At 59.6% G+C, this 18026-nt stretch overlaps 2 protein-coding genes across 4 annotated transcripts; one reads left to right on the top strand and one right to left on the bottom strand.

Moving 5' to 3' along the window:
• Positions 1 to 211: 211 nt before the first annotated feature.
• Positions 212 to 11130, bottom strand: PMPCA (peptidase, mitochondrial processing subunit alpha). Its single transcript, XM_023243018.2, has 13 exons — positions 10979 to 11130; positions 9624 to 9826; positions 9161 to 9240; positions 8842 to 8924; positions 7841 to 7935; positions 6755 to 6855; positions 5847 to 6110; positions 5413 to 5505; positions 5215 to 5333; positions 5012 to 5102; positions 4786 to 4848; positions 2980 to 3124; positions 212 to 2015 (listed from the first exon to the last, which is right to left on the bottom strand). Exons 1-13 carry the CDS (start codon positions 11053 to 11055, stop codon positions 1846 to 1848), a joined length of 1584 nt encoding a protein of 527 aa, XP_023098786.1. The 5' UTR covers positions 11056 to 11130; the 3' UTR covers positions 212 to 1845.
• A 31-nt stretch (positions 11131 to 11161) lies between these two features.
• ENTR1 (endosome associated trafficking regulator 1) lies at positions 11162 to 17502 on the top strand. 3 transcript variants are annotated; one of them, XM_023243019.2, is made up of 10 exons: positions 11162 to 11379; positions 11513 to 11662; positions 12324 to 12392; positions 13179 to 13294; positions 13556 to 13963; positions 14531 to 14604; positions 14971 to 15082; positions 15306 to 15368; positions 15797 to 15936; positions 16511 to 17502. In XM_023243019.2, exons 1-10 carry the CDS (start codon positions 11310 to 11312, stop codon positions 16608 to 16610), a joined length of 1302 nt encoding a protein of 433 aa, XP_023098787.2. In that variant the 5' UTR covers positions 11162 to 11309; the 3' UTR covers positions 16611 to 17502. The 3 variants fall into 3 exon arrangements, with proteins under 3 accessions (XP_023098787.2, XP_023098788.2, XP_023098789.2); XM_023243020.2 differs by lacking the exon at positions 11513 to 11662 and having other exon boundaries at positions 11162 to 11457; XM_023243021.2 differs by lacking the exon at positions 11513 to 11662 and having other exon boundaries at positions 11163 to 11379.
• The last annotated feature ends 524 nt before the right edge of the window (positions 17503 to 18026 follow it).

The raw sequence follows: 18026 nt of genomic DNA, 5'->3' as shown, positions 1-18026 counted from the left end.
CATTCCCAGAAAACAAGGTTTCAAGTCCAGTTCAAAGGCAGGAAGTTCGGTGTCGACTGTGGCTGTACCGGCATCACCCGCCTCCCTCTGCCCTCTGCCCCCCACCCCGGCCGCCGCCCCATCAGACGGGCTGGCTGGAAAGGGGCTTTTCCGGGAGAAAGGAACACCTCAGCCCTGCGTGAACCACGATGAAGCGAAGCCACTTCCAAAGTAGAGTGTATCAGCTTTATTAGCACCGGCTTCCAGACTCGTCGTGCGGGACACCCACTTCTGGTTACCGAGGAGGCCCGTCCACCCTACCTGACTTCACGAAACTTCACTGTCGATAAAATTTTGCTCAAAGAAATGTTCCGTTGAGTTTTGAGTCAATAAACTGAAAACCTCCGGCAGATTTTTGCGGTAAGGGGTCCTGAAAATGAGGCAAGTGTGATGCATCATCTCAGACGTCGTCTCCGACCGATATGATGGATGTCGGCAAACATCCGGGTCCCAAGTCAGGACATTCACTTAGGAGCAGCCGGGAGAGTTTAGATGCTCGGGTTTCACTTGGGAGCCAGGTTAAAACTCAGATAGATTCAACTGACACGGACCAGTCTCTGCAAAGCAAGCTTCATAAAGAATTGAGAAATCTGGTGTGAGGATAGTTTGTCTGACCCACACGCGCTCTGCTGGCGCGGGCCAGAGGACGGGCTGCGGCTGCGCAGTGCCAAGGAGCTCTCGGGGGCGAGGGGCGGTTGGCGCCAGCTTCCGAGCAGACCCCTGGGTCTGGGCGCAGCGGTCTGTGGTTGGAGGCTGAGTGCGGCCCGTGGGGGCTCCGGCCGGCCCCTTGAGGGCTCTCGGTGAGCCCTGCCCCCAGCTAAGCCCAGCTGACCTCGCCCGCCACCCCTGCCCCCCTGTGCTTCCCCTTCAGGGTGGTAACCACAGGAATGTCTGCAAGGCAAGGACCTTGGCCCACCGGGCCCGCCCCCCCCCCCCCCCCGGGCTCCACCCCAGCGGGTAAACACACCCTCCCTGATGCCGCTAAGTGCGCAGGGAAGGCATCTAAAGCGGAGGATGGGCTCCAGCAAAAATAAGCAGGTTAAATGACCAAAGAACGTTTGAGGGTTGATTTCCTGGAAGCGTCCCTCCCTCCCCTCTGTGCCCCAGAGGCTGGGAGGGCGGTGCCCCAAGGGGCCCAGGGGCTCCGTGTGCGTACCCGTCGGGGAAGCACAACGCCACCCTGTATAACCAGGGTCACCTGGCCGGGCGACTCCTGACGCGTCCACGCGCGTCCGCGGAACCGAACGCTCCCCAGCCTCGCGGCTCTGGCTCTTCACACGGGCCGGCGATTCGAGGAAACCCCACCTCCCTCCAGGGCGCCGACACTCGTGCCGTGCCGTCGGGAATCGGGACGCTCTTCCAGTTACCGGACGCCGCCGGTTGAGCCCGGCCTCTCGCCACCCCATCCTTACCGAGGGTGAAGGAAAGCGCCGCGCCGAGGAGCACGCCCCGCGGCAGACCCCGGGAGTCGCTCTGACGCGGACTCGAGGCCGCTCGCCTCTGGGAACGCGGGACGGGGCAGGGCGCCCACCTGGCCTCCCCGCGGCAGCCGGCCCCCGGCGGTCTTTCGCTTCGCCTGGTTCCCAGCCGCGGCAACACAGACAGACCTTTATTCCGCTGCCTGATCTACCCGTCCTGAAGAAACGGACGCAGAGCTGTGCTCGGCGACATTAAATCTGATCGAGTTTAAGAGAAGAGTCCCCCAGTTTGCACTTTTATGAATCTTTGCACTAAATTCACACCCAAAACCCACGGACGAACACGGGCTCCGTCCACAGCCCACATCGGGCCGCACCGCGACGGCCTCTAGCGGAACAGCCGGTATGTCCTGGGCAGGCGCCCGTCCCCGCTGGCCAGCGCCGCCTGGATGTGCTCGTAGGCCGGCAGGTTGCTCAGGTCGCCCAGGGCGGCCACCGCGGGCTTCCTGCGGAGCATCTGGGAGGCAACTCTCCGGATGTCTTCTGGCTTCACGCTGCCTAGCACGGGGGACAGGGAGACCTCAGGGGAACGCCCGAGCCCTGCACGGACTCTCTCCACGCGTGGCCGTGGCCACTACCCTGACTGAGGGGTCCAAGGCCAGGCTGCGGACTCCAGAGTCCAGATTCAGCCGTGTGTAGAATTCAGGGCGACTCAGGGTGAAGTGACAAATTTTCCCAGTAAATGGGGATGTACCAGTGGTTGCAAGTTATTTTCAAATGCGGGAATGCACACCTGCCCAGATGCATCTCAATGGAAAAGCTCACCTGCAGTTACCCACACGGAGAGCCTGCAGGGAAGGAAAAAACAAAGAACCCCTAGGGCTTGGGGGGGAGGGGGGGGAGCGGCCACACACAGGGGCCCGACTTCTGAGGGCCCGGGAGCTCAGCCTGCCTGGGAACACCCGGCATGGGCAGCTGGACTTTGCTCCAGAGGATGAGGCCTAGGGGAGACTGGGTACTGCGCGCCCCAGGGTCTGAGGGGGCCCCCAGGGAGGGTGTGAGTGCCAGAGCAGCGAGGTAACAAACGTCACCACAGGACAGCACGGGGGGGGGGGGGGGGTCACAGATACTCTGAGGGCCTACTACAGAGAAAATAAACTTGTCCCCCAAAGGGCCACAAACAAGTAACACTCTGACACTAGAGGAAATTCCAGGACTTCCTGAAGGTCACTCACGGGAGGCCATGGAAACCTGCAGCCAAGACACCTGCCACAACACCATGAAGGGCAACACCGTTCGAGCCCCGAGCGGAGGATTTCCGTCCATTATCTCAGCGAATCCGCTTAAAAACCCAGAGCGGTAGGGAAAATGGTGCAAACTTGGGGGCACAGGGGTCAGTACTCAGGGACACGAAGTAGGGCTGGCACAGACGAAAGCCCGCAGGCATCACACCTCCTCGGCCGGCCTCTGGGAGGGGAGGGAGGGAGCCGGGTCTGGGCCCGCCCGCCAGCACGGTACTCACGGATGAGCGCGCACAGCTCATGGGGCAGCTTTCTGGAACGGGTCGCCAGCACCTGCCTCCCCACGTCCTCGAAGATCACAGGCCTGGACTCCAGGTTCATCATGAGCATGGACATCAGCTGGGTCTTGGCCCGCTCCAGCTCCACCTGGGGGTCCGACCACCAAGCCACACGGTTCATTTCCCGGCAACTCACACGCTGTTGCCCAGCCACGTCCACGTCACCAGGAAGACAAATTCGACAGTCTGGGGCTCCACCCAGACGCCAGGTGCAGGGCCCAGGCAACCGGGCTCCCCACGCTCCCCGAGGAACTCAGAGGGAACCAGCTCCGTGTGCCAAGTCTGTGCCGTGAGCCTCTCTGACCAGGCATGAAATTTGCAACTATGGGACTCCCACGAGTTGTGTTCAGAAACGGGGGGCACGGAGAGCGGCCGGGTGAGAGATGGCACCCGACCGACACGAAGCTGCCGGACGCCGAACAGCGTGCACGCCTGCCGGACGACACTGGCCGCTGAGAGTCCGCATCGTTGCTGGAGGAAAATAATCTCCGATCTGAGATGAGCGCCTTCTATCTTTGCGACTCCAGGCAGATAAAACCTACCTCAAGTTAGCTTCACGTGAGCGGGAAGTACTTCCTAGCAGACCACTAACAGAGCCACCGACGCGGACTTTTAATATGTTATTTTTAAAAACTTTTTTTAAGTTTATTTTGAGAGAGCACAAGCAGGAGAGGGGCAGAGAGAGAATCCCAAGCAGGCTCTGTGCTGACAGCACATGTCCCAGTGTGGGGCTCAAACCCACAACTGTGGGATCATGAACTGGGCCAAAACCGAGAATCAGACACCTAACTGAGCCACCCAGGTGCCACAAATATGGTATTTTTATTTTCATTTAATGTTTATTTTTGAAAGGGAAAGAACACGCACGCGAGCAGGGGAGGGGCAGAGAGAGAAAGGGAGACACAGAATCCAAGGCAGGCTCCAGGCTCCGAGCTGTCAGCACAGAGCCAGATGGGGGCTCAAACTCACAAACCATGAGATCATGACCTGAGCCAAAGTCGGATGCTTAGCCGACTGAGCCACACAGGCACCCCTATTTTTTTTTTTTTAATATTTATTTTTGAAAGAGAGAGAGAATAAGAAGCCAGGGAGGGCCAGAGAGTGAGGGAGAGAGAAAATCCTAAGCAGGCTCTGAGCTGTCAGCACAGAGCCCGATGTGGGGCTTGAACCCACGAGCCTGAGGGCATGACCGGAGCCGAAGTCAGAGCTCAACCAATTGAGCCACCCAGGCACCCAATATATTATTTTTAAAATAATATTCCTTTTCCTGGAGCACCTGGGAGCCTCCATCAGTTAAGCGTCTGACTCTTGGTTTTGGCTCAGGTTGTGATCTTGCGGTTCGTGAGTTCAAGCCCTGTGTTGGGCCCCATGCTAACAGCGTGGATCCTGCTTGGGATTCTCTCTCTCCCTCTCTGCCCCTCCCATCTTGCACACTTTCTCCCTCAAGACGAATAAACGTTAAAAGGAAAAGACTGCTCTGTGCTACTCTTTCCGGTAGAGCTTAAAAAGGACCGGGGCCCGTCAGATGCAAACGGACTGGGTGCTGAGGGCAGTGGCTGTTCTGTGCGCTGAGACCAGGGAGGAGGGGAGGAGCTCAGCTGCAGACCTGGGTCACTCCGGGGGTCTGCACTGCTCTGGCTGGGATGTTGGGGGCACAGAGGATGGGCCCACCGCCAGCCACCCCACACTGTGTTCTCTAACCCGCCAACACCACGGGGACGTTTGCAGGTGGCTCTGTGCCACACTTACCACATCCACGGTTCCAGCCATTAAAATGAACTCCTTCGTGATGATCTCCACCATTTCTCGAACCTTTAAGAGAGAGCGTGGAGACGAAGAAGAGCGTGATCAGGACGTGACAGCCCGTTTCTTCTAACTCAGGTGGTGACATCTGTGCTTCCAGAGACCAGCTCTGTATGCAGGGACGTGACCTGCACAGGAAGCAGAGGCCACCGCGTTCAGGGCTGGCCCTCACCTGTCTGGGGTCGGCGCTGGCGTGGACGCACAGGAGGCCCGTGTCCTCGTAGCTGTGGTGGTACGAGGTTGCGTTGTACATCCAGTGGTGCCTGTAAGGAGCACGGACGAGGGGACACCTGAAAGGCGGTGTCACGGTCCAGAAGCACCCTCAGCTGGGCCTGCCAACCTTGGGGACAGCCAGGTGAAAGGGACCCAACCCACCTGTTGAGCACGTGGAGGTAGAGCCTGGTAAACATACCCTTGCCGGGCCCGCCAGCCGAAAAGGAGCCGCCGCCCCCCATCATCATGTTCAGCACAGCGAAGGGGATGAAATCGTCCTCCTGCGAGAGACGTGAGGGCCGAGCTCAGCCGCGAGGGGACACCCAACTCCACGCCGCACGGGCCCCTGCTGGCACTTACCAAGAAGGAACAGCTCTCCAGTCCTATCATGATGTGCGTGAGCTCGGGGAACGGGGCAGGGCCCAGACTGACGTTGGACATATCTCTCTCCAGCTGTAACCAAGAAGGGTGAGCAGTGTACCCACGTGGAAAACAAGGAGGCCTCAGCCACCCCAGGTCAGAGCGGCTTAAAGACAGTCACAGAAATCCCACACGAGCACCAGAAAACTCTCTAGAGACAAGAACTATCCTTCACCTCCCGTTTGTACCAAACTCTCGGCTTTAACCAAGGAACACATGTCACGCTCAGGCCCCAGAATGCGTATTAAAGGCAAAGCCACGGGCTTACAGCTGACTGTAACACCCACAGGCTCCAGCCGACAGCGTGCCAAAACCCAAGTCAAAAAAGGCGTACACGACCCAAGGTCACGGGCTCTTTTCCATCATGGCTTTACCTTGACAACCCCCCCCGTGTACTGTGCCACCGATCTGTCGACGTCCACAGCCTTCTCACATCCCCAGGCCGGTTGGGTTCCCAGCAGGTACTTTCTGGCACATTCCACCAGGTGCTCGTGCTCCACCCCAACCCCAGCCAGCACCATGCGGTCAGGGGTGTAATAGTTTCTCAGGTAGGAGTGAAGCACTTCTCGGTCCATCTTTGCTATGTTTTCTGTGGGGCAGAAACGGTGGAGGCCAACTGTGTTTTCCCGATAAGCAGCCTAACAAAGGAGGGGAGAAACACAGGTGACCAAGAAGGCCACGGCCAGGTGTCCCCCCTTGCACTGGGCCTGCCGTGACCCCAGCTGTGGCAGGAAGAGCCCGTGGGTGCTTTGCTTAGTTTGGCAGGAATAGCTCTGTGTGTTTCTAAAAAACACAAAATCTACCTCTCCGGGATGAAAACTCAAAAAACCCGTATGAAATAAAAGCCTCACTCTAGAAACAGAACGATAAAAATCTTGTTACTGTAGGAATTACAAAACGAGGGCGCCTGGGTGGCTCAGCTGGTTGAGCGTCCAATTTCGGCTCAGGTCATGATCTCGCAGTTCGTGGGATCGAGCCCCACATCAGGCTCTGCGCTGACAGCACGGAGCTAGCTTGGGATTCTCTCTCTCCCTCTCTGCCCCTCCCCCGCTCACACTTTCTCAAAAACAAGGGATAAAATGCTAAAAAAAAAAAAAAAAAAAAAAAAAAATTACAAAATGAAAAACCCGCATGAGTGGCAGGTTTGGGAATTAAGAATGTTCTGACCACACCTAGAACCTGTAGGAATGACCTCAGGAAGGCAGACGGCCCCTCCCAACCGCCCTGGTGGCAGGAGGGCCACTGATACGGAGGAGGGCACGTTGCGAGTTTTGTATCTTACCTCGTGAATCATCTCGGTGAGAAGCGGTTCTGGGTCAGGCCGCATATTGAGGTCCTCCAGCTCAAACTGGACAGCCATCCGTGCCATCTCGATTTCCTCATCTGCAAAGCACCCAGGCGAGGCTCAGACTGCACCAGCCAGGAGGGAGATGGCCCTGGGCCTGTGCCACCAGACTGGCTGAAAGACATGCTGGCAACCTCCTCTGCCTTCACCTGGGGCAGACCGGGGGGCAGTGGTGGGAGTGAGGGGGACGGCGCCGGGCGGGCAGGGCCTAGAGGCGTTGGGCCTCGCCAGGCTCGGCCATGAGGTGGTCACCCGGGCCTGCTCTGAGCCCCAGCTTCCTCCCCATGAGAGGCCCTCAGGCCCCTAACCGCTCCGTCCCAAAGGGCTGCTGTGAGGGTGAAGCTGCGCTGGATGTGAAGGCACTGGAAAAAGAGGCACGGGCCTACATCGTGGCTGCTGTTTCATCAGCTAGCTGGAGCAAGTACCGGAAAGTTCTTAACTCAGCACTGCAGTCCTGGACCATGAGGCCAGGCTGATGTGACCAGAGCCCAGCCAGGGCAGCTGGAATGGTCAGCACGGCCCACTCTAGCCCCCTTCGGGCCCGGAATCAGAGTCTGGTTACTACCAGGCCAAGGAAGGGGATGGAGACCAGGACGTGGAAACTTCCGGCAGCATACCAGCCAGAGTTTTCAAAGACTGTCTGAAATGCCTTTAAGAAACGAAAGACCCAGGGGTGCCCTGCTGGCTCCATCAGAGGGGCGTGTGACTCTTGATCACGGCGTCGAGAGTCTCAGCCCCACGCTGGGCATAAAAGTTACTTAAACGAGTAAATCGATAAAAACTTAAGGAAAAAGAAAATTAAAAATCCAACTTCGCTAAAAACGTCCAAAGGCATAAAGGGGTGTCAAAGTGTTAGATGCGAAGAACCTCCCTGACCACCAGCGTCACTTCCTAGGAAATCGTGACAACCCACTGGTAGCTGAGCCCACGGGGGCGCCACGGTGCTCTTCCCCGGGGGCCGGGCTTCCGCCTGCCCCCCTCTGCGTCCAACCCCCTAGACACCGCACATAGCCCAGGGCACACCTGTGAGCCTGGGGTGCAGGACCACGTCAGCCAGCAAACCAACCACCGTGTCCAGGCCCTTGGAATCCGCAGACACGGCGTACATGGTAGTGTCCCTGGAAACAAGAAACGACACCAGGTGTCAGGGTCGTGACAGGAGCACACCAAACGGGGGCCATTCCCCACTGGCACGAGGATCAGCACCACACTCGGTACGCCCCATCTTCCAGTGCAACTTCCCGCACGTGTTGGAGCGAAAGCGGCTGCCCGGCCCGGACGGACGAGGACCAGTTCTCGGACCTTTTCACGAGCACGGGCTCCCCACCACCTGCACCACGGGGGTGCGCTTCGTCACGCGCTTCCTGAGGGTCTGCCGCCCGGACCGACGGGTCGGCATGGGGGACGCACAGCCTTACGCAGCTGGGGACCAGAGCCACGTCTGGCAGACCAACTCCGCCTGCCCTCGTCCACAGCCCCTGCACCCCATCCGCGTGCTGGCTAACACCAGACCTCTCCCGGCCCCCCAAAAGACCGCTGCCTCTTCCGGGCTGAGCCTCTCCCCCTGCTGTTCCCAGAGTCTGGGCCACCTCCACCCCTCGTTCAGTCTGGCAAACTCTTTCAAGACCAGCCGACGTCAAGTCTGCTATCGTTCCTTTCCGGACTCCAGGCCAGGTCACCTGCTTGTCCCCACGCCCCCACCTCTAGTCTTGGTTCCTGGCTCTCGTCTCCATTACCTGTGGTGCAGCCCTCTGCTGGCTCTGGGAGCACACTGGGGATGGGGCCTGCTCTGTGTCCCCAGGGCCCAGCCAGCAACCTCCGGGGACCGCCTGGCTCTCCAGTGTGCTCTCTGCCGTAAGCGTTGCCGCCTGTGTCCTTCCTCCACCAAATCCCTCACCCAACCCTGCCCAGGCCAGGCTCCTTCTCAACGCCAACGTCCCCAGCTCCTCCAGGACGTGGGTTTCAGTGGGACCCTGACAGAGAATAACCACCACAGCTCATGGCTGCAAAATAAGCTGGCGTACCTTGATGTCTGGCAGTCACAGATACCCCCGTGCTCTTCCAACGTGAGCAGAATTTCATCTTTGCTGTCAAATCGATCTGTCGACTAGTGGAAACAAACAAGTGAATCTAAGTAAGAAAATCTAAAGCAACTTCTAACATATGGTTTTAGAAAAGAAAACTTTTAAAACGTGAAACCAAATCGCCTTCCAATCTAAACATCTTTTAGCAGCAACGCCTTATCAACTCAGTCGCTTGTTAAAATAACTGTTCTAAAAAAAAACCAAAACGTGGTAGATCCTTCCCAAACAAAGTCTCAAAAATGACAAATCGTACACTGACCGAAAATGCCAATTTTTCCAAAAAGTGAGCAATTCCACTAAGATATTTGGCTTCGTATCTTGATCCTGAATTAATAAGAACTGGCAATAAAAAGAAAAATGACAAGTTAAGTCAAATGTCGAGAAAGGGGGATTCAATCAAGAGAAACCTTTACAACTGAGCGTGATCAAACAGGCCGGCGCCACCATGTGAAGGCGACAGCGTGTCCACTCCCCGGGCTACGCACCCAGAGCTGCACGCGTGCTGCCGCTCACGGAGTCGTACGCTTGGTATTGGTGGTGGAGACGGTTTAGAGTTCTTGGAAGCTACAAAGGGGAAAGCCCAGCACCGACATGGCGGCTCACGCTCAGAGTACTCGGTTCCCAGATTCTAGAGCGTACTTTCCCCTCCGGATCCAGCGCACGAACCGCGTACCAAGCACAGCGGTCAGCGAAGCACCCACGACACTACCGACAGTACTTACTTCCCACCGTACAAAACTGTCCGAACTTGTTCTGGGACGCCACGCGAAGCCCGTTATCCAGCGTGGTCACTTTGGTTTCAAACTTTTCCTGTCCACCGGCCGTAGCGAAAACAGGCTGCGGCACGCCAGGGAAGGGGGAGGAGAGCGGGGTGCCGGGGTAGGCCCCGCCACTACTGAAGCATCTGTGTGCGGGAGCTCCGGACCTACACAGAGAGAGTGGCCGGTTACAGACCTGAGACCGCGGAGCCCGTGGTGACCGGCCGTCGCGTCCCGTCTACGTGAGCACTTAGAGACGACACGCGGGAGCAGGCAGGAACACCACTGCTGGGGACAAATCCTGGCTCAGCCCAGGGGGCCGTGGCCAGTTGGTCAGTTCTTTGGGCCGTAACCGCTCTCTCTTATAAACACCTCTTACAGAGCAGATGACTAACCACCGCACCTCACCCTGACGGCCCGGGGTTAAATCTCTCTTACAGCACCGAGCTCCGCTGGGGCCCTCAACTGCCACTCCCCACCCCCTGCCATGGGGCCCCAGGTGGTCCTCTCTCCAACTCTCTCCAAACTCCTCTCTTAAAGCCCTCTCCACCACCGCCCCCCAGGACCCAGTCACACTGGCCTGCGGGTGCTGCCCTGAGCACACACACACCTGGCTCCTTAACCCCAACGCCTCTGTTCCTCCTGCTCCCACCTGGCCGGGGCCTGACCCTCCTCCCGTGCCTCCCCTCTTGGCTTCAATGCCGCCTCCTCCCGAGGCGACCCCTCCGCACTCTACGCGAAGTCAGATCCCACTGCTTGACTTCTTTTAAGGGTTCACACCGCGGCTCCTACGCGGCCCGCGCTCCTGCCTGCGCCCGCTATCTCCGCCCGGCACGGTGCGGCGTACAGCCAGGGGCCGCCACCGACTGTGGCCCGAGTGGACGTGCTGGCGGCCAGGAAGGCGGGAAGGCTGCGGGGACGGAAAAAGCGCGCTGTCTGCAGGCGAGGGGACACAGCACAGCGGTCTGGGGCACGGAGGCCCCGCGGGCTCGGCCTCACAAGGGGGGCCCCCCCCCCGCGACAGGACGGGGGCCGGGGCGGAGATGACACGTGGCCTCCGACAGGCCCCGTCGGCCCGGGAGAAGGCGGGAGAGGACCCAGCGGCCCGGGAGAGGGCAGGCGGATGAGTCTCGGGGCCCGGAGCTGGGGCCCCAGGCAGGGAAGGGCCCTCGGCGCCTCGGAGACGAAGCCAGGGTCCCGAAGCCCGAGCCCGAACCCCCGGCGCGGCGCCTGGGCGTGGGGAAGCCAGAGGCAGAGCGTCCGGACAGACGCGAGCCGCCCCGGGTCCCCCGCTGACCCCCGGCGCGTCCCCGGCTCACCTCAGCCGCGAGCGGCGCCACGAGCCCGAGCCGCGCACCAGCAGCAGCCGCGCCGCTGCCAGCGCCATAGCCGCCATCTTAAGTCTCCGCCCCCCGGCTTCTGTCGTCACTTCCGACGCCGCCCCCACCGCCCCGCCCCTGCGGCGCCGGCCCCCGGCGTTCGGGAGCGCGCTTCCGGTGCCGGGAGCGGAAGCCGCTGCGAGAGGCTGGGAGCGGCGGCCGGGCGGCGGGCGACGGGGGCGGGGGACTCGGGCCGCGGCCGGGGCGGAGCCGGGGTCATGGAGCCCCCGCTGCCGGGTTAGGGTGGGCCGGCGCCGCCGGGCCCGCGACGATGGCCGGCTACGCGCGCCGCCCTGGCGTCCCCCCGCTGTCGCGAGCCCGGAGCCTCGTCATTCCGGACGGTGAGCGGCCGGGCGGGACGGCGGGGCCGAGCCCGCCGGGCCCCGGGGCCGCCCCCGACCCGCCGGGACGGGCTCCAGGTGAGGCGGGCGGCGCAGAGCGCGCGGCCAATCGGTCTTGTTGATGTTATTGCAGCTCCTGCGTTCTGTGAGCGCCGGTCTTGTCTCCCCCAGCTAGACTGTGAGCGCCCCCATGGCAGGGACCTGGACTCCCACTTCTTCGGCATTCGGCCGACGTTTATGTGCTATGTGCCCAGTCCGGTGCTAGCTTCCGTGGGAGACACAGGTGAGAGACAAGCCTCAGGGACCCCGAGCCGGCGCCACGTTAGCATTAGCTCTGCCCTCGACCCAGCGACGGGCACTCAGTGCCACCGTGCGCTGGCCCCTGGGACACGCAAGTGCTGAGCGCCCCCAGCCAGCTAGGAGCTTGCAGTCTGGCCTTGGGGAACCCCCCCCACCCCCCCAACACAGACACTTCCAACGTAGGATGGTGGTAAGTGCTGAAACAGAGGTATGCCTAGCGGGAGCACCACAAGCCATCTCCTCCTTCCAGGTGGTGGGGCGCAAGGCCAGGGTGCCTTCGTCCAGTAAGGGCAGTGGCCTCGTTCTCCCCCAAGCAGTTCCGCTGCCTGTTGGCTGCGGTGAGTGGTGAGAGTTCAGGTGCTTCCATTGGGGTCTCAGAGAGGAGTGGCCACCCACGAGAGGATTCAGAAGACCCCGCGGACGGTGGACGTGCGCAGCCACACTGCTCATCAGAGCCTACTGGAAGCTTTTTCTGAGTCACAGATGCCAGGGCCCACAGAGGTTCTACTGCCGCGGGCAGGAGCCTGGGGGCTTGTGTTTCAAACGTTACCCACGCTGTGAGAATCACTGTGGTAGAGACCCCGTGTTGAAAAAAAAAGCTGTCACAAAGGTGACCACAGTAGGGTGATGACGTCTCTTTGCAGATTTTGGCTACGGAAAGGGGAAATGCACTAAGCAAGGTCCGCCAGGAGCCCAGGAGACACATTTTGGAGGTAGGGTAGTTAGACAAGATCCTTTCTTTTTCTCTCTGCCCGACACAAAATGCCAAGCACGTGGCCAATGATGAGTTGTCCGTTTGACAGCATATAACTTTGTGCCTGGAGTCTGAAAGACCAGGTGGGGGTGGAGACCGACAGAGTCCGTCGTGATCCTAGGGTAGAAGGAAAGAGGGTACAAGGACAGGGGAAGCCGGGACATGCAGGATGACAGACGTGGGGAGTCACGCTAAAGGGGTCTGAAGAGGCAGCAAGCGCTAGGGGCAACAGGAGTCAGCATCACACAAAGTTGGCACCTGGGCTCTGATGATCGTGGACTGAAAGGGTCACAGGGTGGCTGGTTAGGGGCCAGGAGAGCGAGAGAGAGGCCGAGAAGAGAGCAGGGAAGAGGGGATGAGTGAGCAGGGGAAGGGGTGGGGGGCAGTGACCCCCAATTTGGCTGCACCTTTGGAACTGATGGCCCCCGGCGCAGGTGGTGCCCCAGGCCAACTAACTCGGCTGTGTGGGGATGGAGGTGAGTTGTCCTTGTAAAGACCCCCAGGTGATTGCCGTGGGCAGTAAGGTGCAGGGACCAGGGGGAAAGAGAACTCAGAATGTGGACGCAGGTCTGCATTATTGGCTAGGTTTCTCATTTCTTAGCATTCGCTGAGTTCTGGTGGGGTGACGAGGGTGGCAGTCCTGATTTTAGATGTGGCCGTGTTCTGGAAAGAAACTAACAGGGAAGCTCCCTTTTAACAAGTCTTGGGAGACTTTCTGGATTTGTGACGTGCGTTACCGTCACAGATGATAAGCTTGAAGATCTTGCAGAGGCCAATCCGTTCTCCTTCAAAGAGTTTCTGAAAACCAAGAACCTCGGCCTGTCGGGAGAAGACACCGCCAACAGCAGGGTTTACTCAAAGGTAAATCGAGGCGTCGTTTGCGACGACCGTACATAGAGAAGCGTCTGGAGGACATCTCTCTCCCGATGTGGGGGACACTGCAAGATCCGGGGGCGGGGGGCGGCGCAAAGGGAGCCCACAGCCAATGCCGGTGGGACCCTTTCTGGCTCTCCTCTCTCCTGGGAGGCGGGTGGGCCTCTCGGTCCACTGTCAGGCGCCCCCCGGAAGACCGGCCTCCAGTGGCTTCTGAGTCTGAGCTGTGCGTCTGGCCATCCTCCTTAGGAACCCACGAGGCACCCACTGGGACTTGGCTGCAGCTCCCCAACCCCCCAGACCGTGGGGTATGGCCTGGAATACCAGCAGCCGTTTTTCGAAGACCCTACGGGGGCTGGCGACCTTCTGGACGAGGACGAGGACGAGGACGAGGGGTGGAACGGGGCCTACTTGCCGTCCAGCGTGGAGCAGACCCGCTCCTTGGGAGGCGCCGCCAGCACGTCGCCCTGCAGCACATACGTCTCCTTCTTCTCCACCCCGTCAGAGCTGGTGGGGCCCGAGACCCTGCCCCCGTGGACGCTGAGTGACTCGGACTCCCGCGCCTCTCCGGCGGGGAGCCCCAGCACAGATTTCGCGGCTCCCGGAGAGTCTCTGGGAGACAGGCACCTGCGGACGCTGCAGATAAGCTACGAAGCAGTAAGTGAGGGGGCCCCACGGCGGCCCCCTGGCCGGCACCCGTGCGTGAGCAGCACGCTCGCAGAGGACCCCGAGGCTCCTGGTGTCCACGGTGGCCTGGGGTTCGGGCTCCGAGGACAAGACAGTCTGTGGTGTGGCCGTCTGCTAGAGTCCCTGTGCACCGGTCCCCCGTGTTGACTGATCCCGTGTGTGATGTGCCACCTGAAGAGCACTGTGGAGGGCGGTGCGGTGTGGTCTGGCTCAGGCTCTCCGAGGGCCTCCCGTCCGGAAAGGGTCCCCTCCCAGCGGCAGCTCAGGGACACCTCGCCGTGCTCCGACTAGAGGAGATTTCTTAAAGAGGATCATCCCCTAAAAATGAGTCACGAGCGCAGTCGGCGTCCGTAACCGGAGGCCTTCCGGAGGAGACACTTCCGTCTGTGTTTTTCCTTCGTGAGCGGACGGGAGGCTGACTGCCTAGAACGTTTCTGTTCATCAGGGAGTTCTAGAACCAAATTACAGAGACGCAGACCCCTTTTGAGTGAGACACCGAGACTCAGAATTTCTAATGAGGGTTTTCTTTCTCTGCAGCTGAAAGATGAAAATTCTAAGCTGAGAAGAAAGCTGACTGAGGTTCAGAGCTTCTCTGAAGCTCAAACGGAAATGTATGTAAGCTCTCAGTTAGGACCGCAATTCAAAATGCCTGCTCACACCCGAATCCATTGTAAATCGGTAACGAAGCGATCAGAGTTGAACCAAGTCTAGCCTTCGTCACGTGCAGGTCCTCCGCCTCAGACACGTGTCTGGTTCTGCACGAAAGTTTATTTTGAACGTTAGACCCAAACCGAGCACACTTGATAAGAACAGCCGAACTGGTGATCGAGAGCCAGCTCGGGACGCTCTCTGGGGCTCCCGCCGAGGCAGCGGGCTCTCGAGGTTTTCAGCTAACCCGCCCGACCTAAGTGCCTCTCGGACGCATTCTGAGAGCCGGATGTGTGAGTTGGCAGTGACTTGGTCTTCTGTCTCACAAGGGTGAGGACGCTGGAGCGGAAGCTGGAAGCAAAAATGATAAAGGAGGAGAGTGACTACCGAGATCTGGAGTCAGTGGTCCAGCAGGTGGAGCAGAACCTGGAGCTGATGACAGTACGAGGGGCCGGGGGGGGGGGGGCGCACTGTGACGCGCCGGGCGTGACCCTCTGTTGTCAGCCCACAGAGGCGCAGGGTGAGCAGGGGTCCCTCACAATGGGCCCACCTGCTGGGCAGAGCGAGCTGGAGCTCCCACCCCCACCCCCCCCCCCCCGCCCCGTGAGGGCATCTCACCACATTGCTTATTAGCGACGCCTCCTTGTTTTTGTTTTTATGACAGAAACGAGCTGTAAAGGCGGAAAATCACATCCTGAAACTGAAGCAGGAAATAAGCTTGCTGCAGGTGATTGAACGGCAGGGATACAAATCCGGGGGACCTCCCCAGCAGCGGGAACCCCTGTATTCGGGACGTGCAGGCTTTCCCCACCCCCCCCCCCCACCTCAAGTGAAAGAAGCAGCCCGGTCGTTCTGGCCCCGTGGTTTCTGCTCACCGAGAGGGTCGTGGGCATTTGCCGTGTCATCTGGGACAGCACGGATGCTGACCCGAATTTCTCATTCCTGTGGAGGAGCGCTGAGGACAGACTGAAGGACACGACAGGCCCGTGTCCTCTAAGAGCCCCCTCAGCAGAGAGTGGCTTTTGCGGGGGCTAGCCCTGTCCCCCCCCCCACCCCCTCTGCTGAGGGTGCCGTGGTCAGTTCTCGTTGGACTGCCTTTCAGGCGCTCTCTTCTGCAGCCGCAAAAGCCCTTTCCCGCTCTCGCCCACCCTCCAGGCGCAGGTCTCTAACTTCCGGCGCGAGAATGAGGCCTTGCGGTCCGGCCAGGGTGCCAGCCTGACGATAGTGAAGCACAACACCGACGTGGCCTTGCAGAACCTTCGCGTCGTCATGAACAACGCCCGCTCCTCCATAAAGTGAGCGCTGGGGAGCTGAGGGCGCCTCGGCACAGGCGGGGGTGAGGCGGTGACCCGGGGAGGCGGAGTCCCTTAGCGCAGGGCTTCAAGCCATGACCGCACCCCGAGCAGCGGACGACGGGGCTCGGGGAACAGAAGTGCGCCCGACGGTCCTATTAACCCCGAGGCCACTCGATGCGCACCCGACCGGCGGGCTCTGGAATGTCTGGATGGCGATAGCCGTGTTCACCCGAGCACTGACGTCAGACGGGAGTCCTGTCTCCCTCACCTACGAAATGTCACGAAATGTCACAGTTCTGAATGGGGACGAGTCACAGCGTTTCCCTCTTGTCCTAAAAGAGGTTCTTGGGAGGCCCCTGGGAAGGGTCCGCCGTGGTGGCTCCCACCGCGCGTCCCCGTCTGTGTGCCACGGGCCGAGTTCCACAAGGGTGGTGGCGGCCAGGCCCACCGCGGGCGCCTCTGGGGCAGAGGGCCCCCCACCCAAAGCCTGCTTTTCACTCTGGAACTTTGCTTTGTTGCTTCTGACGTTGCCCAGCCGTGGTGGCGGACGGTAACATCCACGATTCCGTTTCAGGCAGCTGGTTTCTGGAGCCGAAACGTTGAATCTTGTGGCCGAAATCCTTAAATCCATAGACAGAATTTCCGAAATTCAAGATGAGGAAGAGGAGTCTTGAGAACTCTGAGGTGCTTCCAGGTCGCAGCCCTGCTTACGTCCGGACGCCGCCGCTCGCCGGGTTGGAAAATGCCGTTGTGTCTTTAAGTACGTCGTCCTCGGCCGTAGTAAAAATACTCACCGTGCCGCTAATTTCGTGACCTAAACAGCCCTAACAGCCAGCTGCAGTGAGGAGCCCCCCGCGTGGGAGAGCTGCACTTGGCTTCTACGCGACCCTTCCTGGCGAGCTCCTGCGGCTTGGTGGACTGATGCTCTATCAGAAGACGTTTCTGTGAAAGCCAGTGATCTTTTGAAGTTACTAAACGTGAAAACGGCAGTTCTGTAATAAGTGTTTTCCGTCGTCATTCCAGAATGTCGATCGTAAGATAAGTTCACTCGAGCGTCCTCGATTCCGTAAGGAGAGGGAGTAGGTGAGCCGCGGCTCCGTGCTCGCCTCCCAAGGCCCTAATGCCTCTGTGACCTCACTTGGTGCCCCGGCTGGCTCAGAGTCCCCTCCTGGGGCCTCACGGGCGGCTCGTACGGTTGGAGACCCGAGCCTGGCTGCTGTCCTTCCGCGGGGTCCCAGGTCACACAGGCGCGCCACTGGGTGCGACCATCTAAACGCATCTGTGGGCCTTCGGATTTGAAAAGCTGCTTCGGCTGGAGGGTTTTGATACACGTTTCGAGTGGCATCTTGTACAACGAAGTTTGGAACTCAGGGACTGAGGCTGTGCGCAGCCTTCCTGGGTCAGCGCGACGTCTCCCGGGGTGCTTTTCCAGCTGCTTTCCAATGTAGGGGGGGCACCATACGCCTTTTTGGCCATTTTTCTCTAGGTGTTATTTTTTAAAATAAATTTCCTTTTCTTCTCCTGTTCAGATGGACCGCTTTCCTATTTAATAAACCGTAAAACTCACGAACTGTCCCTTTTTTTTTTTTCCAATTTAACCGCTTTACGCTTAAGAAACCTAGTACCGTTCTCTGACTTCAGGGCATGCGTCTTGTCGTAACGGGTGATTTGTGCTGACAAATTAAGCGTTAGTCCCGTGGCCTGTGGGGTCAAGGGTAGACCCCGATCACTGCTGCCGGGCCTGACCGAGGTGGCCGGCCCGCTAGATGTGCGTCACGGCCGGGTGTTTCGGAGTTGGACACGCTGGATTCTAGTGTTGGGGCATTCTTCGGTCACATGGTTGAATTTTTGAATAACGTTTGAACTGCTAGACCCTCCGATCTGGGCTACGGGTAAGAGCTTTGCAGAAGTCCCTGCCGAAGACACCCTGATCCTCCTCACCCGTCACCTCCTGTTCCTGCCTGTTGATGAGAAGTGGGTACCGGGCTCTGTGGTCGGAGCAGACTTCAGACAGGCCAGTCTAGCGGGCAAGTGCTAGGACCCCATTTTCTTCTGCGTGTGCCCACGACAGCCTGGGAAAGCTAGGGAGA

The sequence above is a fragment of the Felis catus genome, chromosome D4 (genome assembly GCF_018350175.1).
Source record: "Felis catus isolate Fca126 chromosome D4, F.catus_Fca126_mat1.0, whole genome shotgun sequence".
Taxonomy (NCBI): Eukaryota; Metazoa; Chordata; class Mammalia; order Carnivora; family Felidae; genus Felis; species Felis catus.
This window is presented reverse-complemented; position numbering and strand designations above follow the sequence as displayed.

Coding starts and splice junctions, on each gene's coding strand:
- PMPCA (XM_023243018.2), bottom strand. CDS start 11,055: ATGGCGGCTATGGCGCTGGCAGCGGCGCGGCTGCTGCTGGTGCGCGGC. Junction 9,241..9,623: donor ACAGTTTTGTACGGTGGGAA/GTAAGTACTGTC, acceptor TTTTATTGCCAG/TTCTTATTAATTCAGGATCA. Junction 6,856..7,840: donor CCTGCACCCCAGGCTCACAG/GTGTGCCCTGGG, acceptor GGTGCTTTGCAG/ATGAGGAAATCGAGATGGCA.
- ENTR1 (XM_023243019.2), top strand. CDS start 11,310: ATGGCCGGCTACGCGCGCCGCCCTGGCGTCCCCCCGCTGTCGCGAGCC. Junction 13,964..14,530: donor TGCAGATAAGCTACGAAGCA/GTAAGTGAGGGG, acceptor CTTTCTCTGCAG/CTGAAAGATGAAAATTCTAA. Junction 15,937..16,510: donor AACGCCCGCTCCTCCATAAA/GTGAGCGCTGGG, acceptor ATTCCGTTTCAG/GCAGCTGGTTTCTGGAGCCG.